This window comes from Mytilus trossulus, chromosome 10 (genome assembly GCF_036588685.1).
Source record: "Mytilus trossulus isolate FHL-02 chromosome 10, PNRI_Mtr1.1.1.hap1, whole genome shotgun sequence".
Lineage (NCBI taxonomy): Eukaryota > Metazoa > Mollusca > Bivalvia > Mytilida > Mytilidae > Mytilus > Mytilus trossulus.
Genome location: NC_086382.1, coordinates 17,249,215 through 17,263,882, shown reverse-complemented (window position 1 = coordinate 17,263,882; position 14,668 = coordinate 17,249,215). Strand labels below are relative to the sequence as shown.

The 14,668-nt window shown below is 31.5% G+C and overlaps 1 protein-coding gene across 8 annotated transcripts in view; it reads right to left on the bottom strand.

Annotated features, from left to right (window-relative positions):
* The window catches only part of LOC134686962 (DNA polymerase zeta catalytic subunit-like), a 193,362-nt gene that overhangs the window by 101,983 nt on the left and 76,711 nt on the right, over positions 1 to 14,668 (bottom strand). For all 8 annotated transcript variants that reach the window (XR_010101708.1, XM_063546850.1, XM_063546847.1 and 5 more), the window contains 3 exons: positions 5,472 to 5,569; positions 4,747 to 4,851; positions 3,464 to 3,548 (listed from right to left, as the gene is read on the bottom strand). Coding sequence is in view for 7 of the 8 variants with exons in the window: in XM_063546850.1 (XP_063402920.1) it covers positions 3,464 to 3,548; positions 4,747 to 4,851; positions 5,472 to 5,569 (288 nt within the window). In the remaining variant the exon portion in view is untranslated. The remainder of the gene's footprint in view (positions 1 to 3,463; positions 3,549 to 4,746; positions 4,852 to 5,471; positions 5,570 to 14,668) is intronic.

Here is a 14,668-nt window from a genome sequence, read left to right as displayed (position 1 = left end):
AAACATCATTTCTTTTGTAAGTTCCTTATGTTTATATCTCTTGCAAACATTGAGCATGAATGTTGAATAGGGCGTCTAGGGAAATGCCATTTTGGTTATTTTGAATCATTCAGGAATCAATAGCTTATTAGTCCCTCTAAAAATAGTATGTTTCTTTGCTTTAAAAATGTTAAATCTAATTCCATGTACTGACTGCACAAAAAAAAAACTTTTAAAGATCAAACACAATTTAAAAAAAAAGTGTCTGGGACAAGAAATCACGGTTTTGTAGAAAAACACAAATAAATCGAAAGATATATAAGTAAATCTGTCTTAGATATTAACCTGTAAGTTTCTCCATTTATTATTATTTTCTGTTAATGTCACCAATTCACTGTACATTTGCATTTTAATACACACAATACCATTGAAATGCTGAAAGTGACATTTAATATTTTTCAGTTACTATTATCCGATAAAGAAATTACGATTATCAAACAAGAAAAATTCCATAGAGTTACGATTATCATCCCTAATTTTTCAACGTCAATTTTCAAAGCGCTTAGACCGTTTCAGTCCACCGTTACGATTCAAATATGATGTAATGGTATAGAAAAACCTTGCAGCTGAGTAACTAGTGAAAAAAACATGCTACATTTGAGAAAAATGACTGTAAAGATTTCACCTATATCTTCCGTCGCCATATTGGGATAATCGTAATTGCAGTTACGATTATCTCTTTAATACCAGTGATACTCATGGTTATAAAACAAAACGTTCTTTATCAATTTACCAATTTAGTCATAACTATGTATGCCTTTTATTGCGAACCCTATCATAGTTTTCCATAGATTCACCTGCAAGTTACCTGTCCATTTAAACTTTTGTAAGTTCTATTGTCCCATCTAACAAATACAATACCTATTGTTCTCTGTTTAGTTTATTCAATGGGACCTTTAAATTTCTTGCAAGAGAAATCTATCACTCACTGATTAATTTACCTGAACAAAAAATTGAACTGTCAATGATGGAAATACATGTACAAATAAGGAATTATAAAACTGCATGTGATGTTGTATTTATTCAATCAATAGCACATTTTCAATTTGTTTGATAAAAACACTAGTTTAAAAATTAAAAGTTGATTTCTGATTAAATTTTAACATTTCACCTATTTAAATTTGCTATTTTTTAGTCTGTTCACATATAAAAACTCGAAATGATAATGTTTAAATAAAGGTCTTCATAAATGTATTCTTTATAACTGAAGAACCACGAAAAAATGCCAGAGTAGTTAAAAAAAATCAGAAATAAACTTTTTATATTTAAATCAGTGCTTATAAGTGAAAATAATTATTGATACTGAATAAATACTGTATCACAAGCAGGTTATGTGAGTTTATACATGTATTTCAATCAACAAAGAAGATATTTTTTTGGTCAGGCAAATTAATCAATGAGTGATAGATTTCTCCTAGAAGAAATTTAAATGTCCAAGTGAATAAACTACACAGAGAACAATAGCTATTGTATTGTTTCAATGGGAAAGGTAAACTTGCAAAAGTTTAAATACCTTGGTCAAGAGCAGACGACTCTGTGGAAAACTTTCATTTGGTTCGCTATAATATTAAACTGTATATGAGTTTGAATGTATTATATTTCAAAATGTTGAATGTACACACGTATTCAAACATTAATAAAAGTTGATTTCTGAAAAAAATCAACATTATTCCTATTTCCAAAAAAAAAATTGATAAAAAAACCTAAAAATGGTGATTTTTTTTATATATAGGCCTTCTTAAAAGTATTCTATAACCAAACAAAACTAAAAGATGCAAATTTTCATAAGAACAATACTTTTTTTTTTAAAACAAACTTTTTATGATAAATTTATTATCTATTTTGAACAGATTGAAAAAAAATATTATAAATGTTAAATAAACACGAAATCACAGGCATTTTTTTTTATGAGAAACATGTAATTTCTATCAGTTTAACAGATATACTTTTTACTCTGGTAGATTAATCAACGAGTGATAGATTTCTCTTAGAAGAAATTTTTAAGGTCCTGGTGAATAAACTATACAGAGAACAATACCTGTTGTATTTGTTAGATGGGACAATAGAACTGCCAAAAGTTTAAATGGACAGGTAACTTGCAGGTGAATCTATGGAAAGGTTCAATAGGGTTCGCAATAAATTGTTTTAGATTTTATTTTTAAAATATTTTTTTTTATGTGTACATATGCTAGTATGATACGTAAACATTACAAATGGCTAACATGTGGACATTTTCATTCTGTATTAAATATCTAGTATTTGATCAATTATCTTGAATCCACTAATTAGCAGTAAACAGAGGTGATAAAACTGCCAAAGGCATTAGGTATTTAACTTAATCCTATTGTCAGTTAATTAGTGTTACACAATCGGGTAACAATTTTCCCTGAAACGCCAGAAGGCATGAAAATTGGTAAACCGAAAAATGTTAATTTCTTGATGAATCCGGATTCGTTTTGAATTTATCATCCACATGTCACTTCCCGTTTTTGTTTAATTTTAAAACAGAAAGTAGTAAACATGATCTACTCTTGATTTGTTTACAACCTTCTTCAGCCCTTACACTCGTAATAAAAAGGATTTGTTCCCAACCCAGTACATAATCATTTCAAGTTAATATTTGCTGTGATTCCTTGTTTATGAGAATGTCTTCATAGTACGAGGTTGCCCCACTTGCACTATATTATTCCATGTTCAGTTGACTGTGAAATTGGAGTCATACTTTAATTTGGAATTAAATTAGAAAGATCATATCATAGGGAACATGTGTACTAAGTTTAAAGTAGATGTGACTTTAACTTCATCAAAAACTACCTTTACCAAAAACTTTAACCTGGACTTTGCACTTTCATTTTCTATGTTCAGTGGATCATGAAATTGGGGTCAAAACTATAATTTGGCATTAAAATTAGAAAGATCATATCATGGGGAACATGTGTACTAAGTGTCAAGTGGATTGGACTAGAAATTCATCAAAAACTACCTTGACCAAAAACTTTAACCTGAAGTGGAACGAACGGACGGAGGGACGAACAGACAAACGGAAGCACAGCCTAGAAAACATAATGCCCCTCTACTATCGTAGGTGGGGCATAAAAAATTAATCCATTTTTTGCTGATCAGGAATGTCCTCTGGAATAAACTGAAGTGAAATTGTGAACTAAGTTTTCACATGCCATGTCAAAATCTTTCATAATAAGGGCAAATACAGTCAAATCATACAATACTGTCTGCCAATCATGCCTAAGTCTTTTAAAATCTGACAAAGTCAAAGATGAAGCTAGTAACATACATTCTTGTTCCTTTGCTGCTACACAAAAAACAGGTTGATTTTCATAACACGCAAATGTGACTAAAGCCCTACAAATCCTAGCTTAAACCCTGCATATAAGGTTTTTGATCCTGTATTATCATACAAACTTACATATATGGTTTTTGATCCTGTATTATCTGTAGGTATTTTAACCTCAACATTTTGTCACTCTCACTCATTTCTATATCTTCTCTCTCTGCAAATAAATAATTTTTAAATAAAGGAATATTATATATGTAAACAAATGTTTTACCTGACTTTGGAATAATAAGAGTAAAAATCATACAACTGCTGATTTTTGCCTGAAAGACTAAAATCATTTGATATCTTATAATTATTATAATCTATTATCATAAAAACAACCAAAGAATATAGAATTAAATTAGGCCGTTAGATTTTTTTGTTTGAAATGTTTTATATTTGTCATTTCGAAGCCTTTTATTGCTGACTATCCAGTATTGGCTTTGCTAATTGTTGAAAGCCCTTTGGTGACCTATGCTGTAAAATTTCTGTGACAAAATTGGTCTTTGGTGGATAGTTGTCTCATTGGTAATCCTACCACATTTTCTTTTTTATACATATGGTTCCGAGTACACAGTTATTGTCCTATGATTTTCGTTGTCCACAAATATAGTCCTTAATGTGGACAGTGTGTTACTTGCCAATTTTTTTATACCCCTTCCAAATTTATTTCTCCCTGTTTAATGCCTCATATAGCAAGTAGGGGGGTGAAATGACACTGTTAAAAAATTTGGGTCATATATATTAATGTAAAGTAGTGATTAGGTCCAGCTGAAAAAGGTAAAAAATTAGCACTTTGGAAGCTGTCAAAAGATTTCAAGACCACCTTATCATAAAATTGTCCATATTTTGAGTTAAAGCTGATGAAGTTTTCTATATTTTTGACATTATTTGTCCCAAAAGTAGTACAACACACTGTAAAAATATTATTGAGAAAGTGCAGGTGGAATTTTTTTAATTTTCATTTATTGTCTAAATGAAATGCACTACGAAATAACTGTGTACTCGAACCATATATCATAAATATAATTTGATGAAAATTTTAAAAAGGTTTTAAAAAAAATTGTCAGAACCATATTGTTAGAACTAGTTCACATTTGTGCATGTGGGCAGGTGAGAATTTCTTTTTCTTCTAAAATGCCTTAGTTAACATAAATACTTTATCTAACGTTCATTTCAAGGATTTTCTTCAAGAAATAACATGGAAAGAGCTTCTAACACTCAATTTGCTTGAGTTTTTTGTGATGATTATCTTATTTATTGTATACTTTTGGAATCATTGGAGTAACTTGAGATGACAGAGCAAAAGATGATTCTATATTTTCTTTGGAATTCCCTGGAGTAATCTCAACTGCTACACCTAAATTACCTACCTTGAGAATCTGGTGGAGTAATCTGAGATGTCTCTCCCATATTTCGTTTCCTTTGTTTTTCATCCTCCCATAAGGCTGCAAGTCCAGGATTAATACCAATTTTGTCTAAAATCCCAGAATCAAGTAATTATTGACGAAATAACACTGCACAAAATAAAGTAGAGGCTCCAAAGAGCCTGTGTCACTCACCTTGGTCTATGTGCATATCATACAAACCTCTATCAAAATTTATGAAAAATGTTTAAAACTGGCTATAAGGGCAATAACTCCCTAAGGGGGTCAACTGACCATTTTTTGTCATGTTGACTTATTTGTAGATCTTACTTTGTTTAACATTTTTGCTGTTTTAAGTTTATCTCTATCCCTAATAATATTCAAGATAATACCCAAATACAGCAAAATTTCCTTAATAATACCAATTCAGGGACAGCAACCTAACAATTGGCTGTCCGATTCGTATAGGGCAGATAGATCATGTCCTTATTTACAATTTTACCCAATGTCAAATTCACTCTTAATGCTTTGGTTTTAGAGATATAAGTCAAAACCTCGGGCCAGGTGAGCTAAATATTAGTTTGTAACATGATTTTATCCAGTCTGTTACAAGCAATAAATTTTTAAAATTTAATTTCACAACAACAAAATATTTTGATATTCATTTTATTAAGGGTCATGACTATGTAATGTTAATTAAAATCAAATCAAATGAGTTATTACAAACTAACCATCCACATCCTGTCGATTTAAGATATCTGGAGCCACTACATCACATTCTAGTTCACATGTACTCTGTCTAGTGATGGATTCATCAAGTAACAATTCCCTACAAAAGATAAAAGGGTTAAACGTCTCAGCTTTAACTACATAGAAATATAAAGTCAATATCTGCAAGCATAACAAACTAGAGACTCTAAAGAGCCTGGGTTGCTCACCTTGGTCTATGTGCATGTTAAACAAAGGACACAGATGAATTCATGACAAAATTGTGTTTTGTTGATGTGTTTGTAGATCTTACTTTACTGAACATGCTTGCTACTTACAATTTTCTCTATCTATAATAAACTTGGCCCTTTAGACAAAGAGACTCAAAAATGTACCAAGTTTATGAAAATTGTTAAAAATTTACTTTAAAGGGCAATACCTCCTTAAGGGGTCTATTGAACATTTTGGTCATGTTGACTATTTTTTAGATCTTACTATGCTGAACATTATTGCTGTTTACAGTTTATCTCTATCTATAATAGTATTCAAGATAACAAGAGGCTCTCAAAAGCCTGAATCGCTCACTTTAATTTTTTTGGTTAAATCTCTCATCAATGATTATTTTGGCTTTTCAATTTATTTAAATGTTCTTTGAATCGTCCTATTTTCTTCAAAAGCAAAAAAAAAATCATTTTCTCCTATGTTCTATTTTAGCCATAGGAGCTATGTTTCTTGACATACAAGGAAATAAAATATAAAATTTATACTAGATACTCTGAAACTCATTTAGCCTAAGTTTGGCTGAAATTGATACAGCAGTTTCAAAGGAGAAGATTTTTTAAAGTAAGTCAACATGATGAACAAATTGTGAAAAAAGTCTTTAAAGGACAATAACTCCTTAAGGGGTCAATTGACAATTTGGTCAAATTGACTTATTTGTAGATCTTACTTTGCTTAACATTTTTGTTATTAACAGTTTATCTGTATCTATAATATTATTCAAGATAATAACCAAAAACTGCAAAATTTCTTTAAAATCATCAATTCAGGGGCATTATACCTGAAAAACCAGTTACCCAATTCGGCTGAAAATTTCAGGACAGGTAGACCTTGACCTAATAAATACTTTAACTTCTTGTCTTATTTGCTCTAAATGCTGTAGTTTTTGAGATATAAGCCAAAAATCGCATTTTACCCTGTGTTCTATTTTTAGCCATAAAGGCCAAGTTTTTTGACGAAATGAAAAATGAAGCACAAATTTTATTTTATACACCCTACTGATCATTCAGTTGAGGTTTGGTTGAATTTGGTTGAGTAATTTTAGAGGAGAAGATTTTTTAAAGTTAGCAAATATGATGAACAAATTGTGAAAAATTGTCATTAAAGGGGTCAATTGACAATTTTGGTCATATTTAACTTATTTGTAGATCTTACTTTGCTGATCATTTTTGCTGTTTACAGTTTATCTTTATCTATAATAATATTCAAGATAATGACCAAAAACTGCAAAATTTCCTTAAAATTACCAATAAAGTGGCAGCAACCCAACAATGGTTTGTTTGATTCATCTGAAAATTTCAGGGCTGATAGATCTTGACCTAATGAACATTTTTACCCCATGTCAGATTTGCTCTAAATGCTTACGTTTTTGAGATATGTTCTATTCTAAGTAACAGCAGCCATGTTTTTTTAAGGATCAAAAATCGAAGCACACATTTTGTGCAGGATAATCTAAGGAACAATCATGCTAAATTCATTCAAATCCATTCAGTAGTTTCAGAGGAGAAGATGTTTGAAAAATTGTTAACGATGACAGACGACGACGATGGACGCCAAGTGATGAGAAAAGCTAACCAGATGCTCCGCAGGGCGTAGCTTTATACGACCGCAGAGGTTGAACCCTGAACGGTTGGGGCAAGTATGGACACAACATTCAAGCTGGATTCAGCTCTAAATTTGGATTGTGATTAAATAGTTGACACAGCATAGGTTTCTGACACAGAATGAATGTGTTCTAATGAACTTAAAATTTTTGTTTTCTCTTAGAGCAATTCACTATGCTGTTGAATATTAATCCTCTCAAAAAAACGTTTGAAGAAATTTTCTTTTTATTTATGAAATTTCAAATGAGAAAAATTGAACCCAATTTTTTAATCACATCCTCCTTTCCCTTATTCCAAAACTAATCTCAATTAAAATATTCTAATGGAGTTTGCAACAATAACTACTCATTTAAATACATCATAAAATATTAAGATATCACTGAATGGTAAAGATTATTTAAATTTATCAGTTGGTAGTAAAAAGTGAATATACATTGTATATTGTATATAACAAAGATTTAAGTTGATTCTGGACAAAGAAAGATAACTCCAATTAAAAAAAAAATTTGCTATTTCACAATAATGTGAAATTAGATATTTCTTGCCATTGCACAATACTGTGCAATTGAAAAGACTTGCTATTGCACAATACTTAATATAATAATTTTAGATCCTGATTTGGACCAACTTGAAAACTGGGCCCATAATCAAAAATCTAAGTACATGTTTAGATTCAGCATATCAAAGAGGCCCAAGAATTTAATTTTTGTTAAAATCAAACTAAGTTTAATTATGGACCCTTTGGACTTTAATGTAGACCAATTTGAAAACAAGACCAAAAATGAGGAATCTACATACACAGTTAGATTTGGCATATCAAAGAACCCCATTTATTCAATTTTTGATGAAATCAAACAAAGTTTAATTTTGGACCCCGATTTGGACCAACTTGAAAACTGGGCCGATAATCAAGAATCTAAGTACATTTTTAGATTCAGCATATCAAAGAACCCAAACGATTAATTTTTTGTCAAATTCAAACAAAGTTTAATTTTGGACCCTTTGGACCTTAATGTAGACCAATTTGAAAAAGGGACAAAAGTTAAAAATCTACATACACAGTTAGATTCGGCATATCAAAGAATCCCAATTATTCAATTTTGATGAAATCAAACAAAGTTTAATTTTGGACCCTTTGGGCCCCTTATTCCTAAACTGTTGGGACCAAAACTCCCAAAATCATTACCAACCTTCATTTTATGGTCATAAACCTTGTGTTTAAATTTCATAGATTTCTATTTACTTATACTAAAGTTATGGTGCGAAAACCAGGAAAAACACTTATTTGGGTCCCTTTTTGGCCCCTAATTCCTAAACTGTTGTGACCTAAACTCCCAAAATCAATACCAACCTTCCTTTTGTGGTCATAAACATTGTGTTTAAATTTCATTATTTTCTATTTACTTAAACTAAAGTTATTGTGCGAAAACCAAGAATAATGCTTATTTGGGCCCTTTTGTGGCCCCTAATTCCTACACTGTTGAAACCAAAACTCCCAAAATCAATCCCAACCTTTCTTTTATGGTCATAAACCTTGTGTCAAAATTTCATAGATTTCTTTTAACTTAAACTAAAGTTATAGTGCGAAAACCAAGAAAATGCTTATTTGGGCCCTTTTTGGCCCCTAATTCCTAAAATGTTGGGACCAAAACTCCCAAAATCAATACCAACCTTCCTTTTGTGGTCATAAACCTTGTGATAAAATTTTATAGATTTATATTCACTTTTACTAAATCATTCGGGTCGGCGAGTCCCGGATCAATCGGCGGTTTTTTTTCACTGAGAGAAGAATCTGTTTTGAAATCAATTTATTGATAGTCTATTGAGGTATTCATTTATGAAATAGATTGTACGTCTTCCTTAGACAATTATTCTGTAGAGTATCGCTATTTTTTGTAAGTTTTTTACTACATTAGTCGTAAAAACTTTGATTTTTTTTCTTGTTTGTATACTGTGAGTACAAACAAAATGGCGGAGTCCGACTGTTTTGAATCTGTTGAAGAAAGCTCTTCAGTAGGCCCTCTAGAGGCTATGAATCTGACTTCTCCACAAGAGGTATGTCTGATAATTCTATAGAAAGAGAGAGCAAGAAACGCAAATTTGCAACCCCTAGTCCAAATAAAAGTTATGCACATGCAATCCAAACCCCAGCCACAGTCCGATATAGACCTTTACGCAATGCCCCTCGACCCTCTGTACCCGATAACCAGCATATTATTATCAGTGCTAGAGGTGTTCGCCTAGCAGAAGAAAATCCCATCAAAATTCAAAAGAATATTTCAAAGGAGTATGGAATTGTTAAAAATATTAGACCAATAAGATCTGGTAACATTATTGTAAACTGTATGGATGGTATGCAACTAAAACAACTGATGAAAGCGACTCAGCTAGGTGAATGGCAAGTCAAGTGCTCTAAACCACAAAGTCTTCTGAGCTCACAAGGATGCATATATAATGTACCTCAGGAATATTCTGAGGAAGACATTAAATATGCATTAAATGAATATGGGGTCACAAAAGCCATAAGGCTTACATATTATGACAAAGAACAAGCCAAAAGAGCACCATCTAGAACTATAAAATTGTTCTTTAGCACACCACAAATGCCAACATCTGTATGCATTGGGTTTCTAAAGTACAGAGTCAAACTTTTTGTACCCAAGCCAATCCAGTGCTATAATTGCCAACAGTTTGGCCATGTGGCCACAAATTGTAAAAGGGAAAAAGCATGTGTAAAGTGTAGTTTAAGACATGAAGGTCAGTGTAATTCTGATACAGCAGTGTGTGTTAACTGTAAAGGTCCTCATCAGTCTAACTCCAAAGATTGCCCTAAAAGAGTGGAAAAACAAAAAGCTCTCAAAAAGAGCAAAGAGTTAAAGATATCAGTTGGTGAAGCCACTAAAATTGTAAAAGGTGAAGACACCAAGACCTTTATTGCTGAGAAAGAATTAAATAAGCAACATATCAGTAAAACAAAAACCCACAAAAAAAACATATTGGGTGAAGCAAATATTACTGCTTCACAAATGGTATCTATAATGACTATTGCAATAACTCATATAATTAATGCTCCAAAAGAGAGAATTACAGTTGAGAATGTAGTAAAGTACATCAGTGAAGTGGCCAAAACTCTAAACTTGTCTAATGTTGACACAGATCAAATGAATCATTATATTGAGAAAAGCCAGTCCATCAGCATATAAAATTCAAAATAATATATATATATATATATATATATACTTAAAGAGTATTAATTTGAAGAACATCATTACTAACATTATGTATTTTATAACTATATTATTAACAATAATGACTAGTTCATTTGTCATACATCAGTGGAATTGCCATAGCTTTCATAGCAATGGTCCAGAATATATATGGAATTTATCAAATTCCTCTACTTATCCAGATGTAATATGTCTACAAGAAACTTGGTTTAAAAGTGAAACTGATCTTATTGAAATTAACGGTTACACAGTTGCAGATTTCTCAGTTAGAGACGGTATAAAGGGGGGTGGCACTGCTATATATGTCAAAGTAGACATCCCATACTCTAAGAAAGAAATAAACTCAAAATTTGAAACTTCTGTAATTCAAATATTAATAAACAGTGATATGGTCACCATTATTAGCCTTTATGATGCATCAACAGACACAAAAGAAGATGATTATATAAATCTCTTGAATCAAATTGATGGTAAATTTATTATCTGTGGTGACTTTAATGCTCATCATTATCTATGGGGTAGTAATAAAACTGACACTAAAGGTAACTCATTGCACAATGCTATTAGTACCAATAATATTATAGTTTTAAATGATGGATCAGGTACTAGACAAAACCCCTCCGATCTACAATTGTCATGTATTGATATATCAATGTCTAGTGTACAGTTAGCACATCAAATAACGTGGACAGTAGATAATAAATCTTTATATGGTAGTGACCATTTTGTAATACAATTAACATTGAATCAAACCTCGGCTTGTTCAAACAGCGAACAAGAGTTGATTTGGAACTATAAAAAAGCTGATTGGGATGGGTTCGCCAGCTCATGTCATAAACAACTTAGTGAGAACATGGTTACTGACAATATTAATGAATCATGTACTCATCTCACTAACACTATCATTAAAATTGCTGGTGAGCACATCCCTTCTAAGAAAAGAAGGAAAAATAATAAACCAGAAGTACCCTGGTGGAATGAAAACTGTACATTGGTGGTAAAAGAACGCAATAAAGCTCGTAACAAGGCTAGACATACGGGGGGTGGACATGATTATTTATTATACAAAGAAAAAGAAAAAGAATGTAGAAATACTATTAAATTAACACAGCAACAATATTGGGAAACCTTCTGCAGTGGCTTGAATAATAATAATAATATAGGGCAAGTATGGAATACAATCAAGAGAATGATGGGCAAAACTATTAATTCTCTAATTTTGCCTACTTTGATTTATAAAAATAAAGTGTATGAATCTACTAAAGAAAAGGCTAATATATTAGCTGAAGCATTTGCCAATGTAAGTAGTTCAAGTAACTATTCAGAAGAATTTATATCACATAAAGAACGTATTGAGTCTAAAGAAGCTGAAAACTTGAAACAATATTTTTCTGAAAACTCTCAGAGTTATAATGAACCATTTACCCTTAATGAATTACAGGATGCTATTGCTGATACAACAGATACATCTCCTGGTAAAGATAAAGTTACCTATAGTATGTTTAAAAGTTTTAGTAATAAATCACTTGGTGTACTTCTTTTATTATATAACAGAATTTGGTTCTCACAAGATCTTCCTCTGGCTTGGAAACATTCAATAATAATTCCAAGCTTTAAAAAGGGGAAAGATTCAAGTGACCCACATGCATATAGACCAATAGCTTTAACATCTAATTTTGTCAAAATTATGGAAAAGATGATTAATAACAGACTGAGGTGGTACCTTGAGAAAAACCATATTTACTCACCTTATCAGAGTGGATTTCGTCAAAATAGAAGTACGATGGAACAAATAATTAGACTTGATAACGATATACAAAAATCATTTTTAAAGAAAGAATATTTAATTGGAGTATTTATTGACTTTCAGAAAGCATTTGATATGATATGGAAGTATGGACTTCTAAACAAAATGGTTAAAATTGGGATAAAGGGTAACATGCTCGGTTTGGTTAATAGTTTTCTGACTAACAGAACAATACAGGTCAAAATAAATAACACTCTTTCTGATATTCTCACGATCCAAAATGGTACCCCTCAAGGAAGTTGCATCAGCCCGACACTATTCAATATTATGGTAAACGATCTCCCTTCATGTATTAATAATTGTTCTATTTCCCAATTTGCAGACGATAGTGCAATATGGCTGTGTGGTAAAAATATTGGTTATATTCAAAGGAGAATACAGAAAGATCTTGACAATATAAAATCATGGTGTGATAAATGGGGATTTCTCATTTCCCCCTCTAAATCTGTAGCTATTGTCTTTAGTAGAAAGAAAAAGTCTGAGAAGTTATTATTAACGTTAGGTAACAGTCTATTACAAGTAGTCAATGAGGTGAAATTTTTAGGAATAATTATTGATAGTAAATTGACTTGGTTAAAACATATTCAATATATAGAGGCAAAATGCAGTAAAGTCCTAAATTGCATGAAACTTCTAACAGGTACTAAGTGGGGAGCAAACAGCCATTCTCTTAGAAACATATACATTGCTCTTATAAGATCTAAAATAGACTACGGATGTGAGGTATATAATTCTGCCTCACATTCTGTAAAGAAAATACTGGACCGGGTGCAAAGTCAAGCACTTCGAATTTGTACAGGTGCATATAAAAATGTAGCCACAAGTGGACTACAAGTAGAAATGGGTGACCCACCCTACGAAGAACGTAGGCAGTGCCTTATTACAAAATCGTTTTTAAATATATCTAGTCATGAAGACAACCATCCAACTAAGGAAAGTTTAGCAAAAAAGGCAACATTTCTCTGCTACTCCAGGGAAATAAAACAGAATAAAAAACCATATTTTATTGTTTCAAAAGATATGATTAATCAACATGATGTTGATATTAATCAAATATATAAATACAAACAATTCCCGACACCCCCTTGGCATTTGACTAAACCCCGTGTATGTACACAACTCTCATGTCTCATCTCGAAAAAGGATAATCCACACTTAATTCGAAGTGAAAGTAACTTCATGATTGATACGCAGTACCGCCAGTTTTTAAAAATATATACGGACGGATCTAAAGATCCAAATTCTAATAAAACCTCATGTGCATTCGCAATACCTGAAATGGGAATAAAAAAAGGTTTCAAACTGCCTAAGAATATGTCAATTTTCACTTGTGAGCTTATGGCAATATTTCTGTCTCTTATGTGGTTAGAAGAATTTAAACCAAATAATGTCGTTGTGTTTGTCGACTCTCTATCAGCTCTCCAAGCCTTAAAGAGTAATTTATTTAAGGTAAAAAATTATTTATTATACGACATTATATTTTTATACAACCAGTTAGTCAAACTAGGTAGCAACATAATATTTGAGTGGATCCCAAGCCACGTCGGAATTTTAGGAAACGAAATTGCAGACCAGACTGCCAAAGTGGCTCTTAGTAAAGATACAATAGATTGTCATATTCCCCTATATAAAGAAGACATCAAATGTTTAACAAAAAACATTTTAAAACAAATTTGGCAAAAACAGTGGTCAGACAACCCAAAGGGTAGATTACTACACTCCTTCCAAAATAATGTATCATTTAAGATTACTATACCACAAATGAATAGAGAAAATGAACGAATAATATTCAGATTAAGATCTGGCTCTATTAATGTCAATAAATATCTACACAAAATAGGGAAAAGTCCGAGTGAAATTTGTGAAAACTGCAAAGTCACAGACGATGTAGTACACTTCCTATTAGTATGCTCAAAATATGATGTGCAACGTAAACAGATGTTTGATATGCTTAAAAATAACGGAGTCGTAGATCTTTCGTTGAAACACCTTCTATCCGGATACACACACACTTTCAGTCCCGTGCATAACTATCTACGGGAAACTAATATACTTATAAGGAAATAGGAAGACTCAACTATATGTATAAGTGCCATTTAGCTTTAGTCTAGAGATCATAATACAGATCATTTTGTATGTGGAACAAGTGTATATGAATTATTTTTCAGATGGTCGCTAAGTTAAAATATTTCATCAATTCAGTATACAACCAGCAAGATAAAAGATAAATGAAAAACTCACCCGAATTTGAAATAATTTCCTTTTTATAAATTTATTTAGAACTAGCATAAGCAAGTCACAAG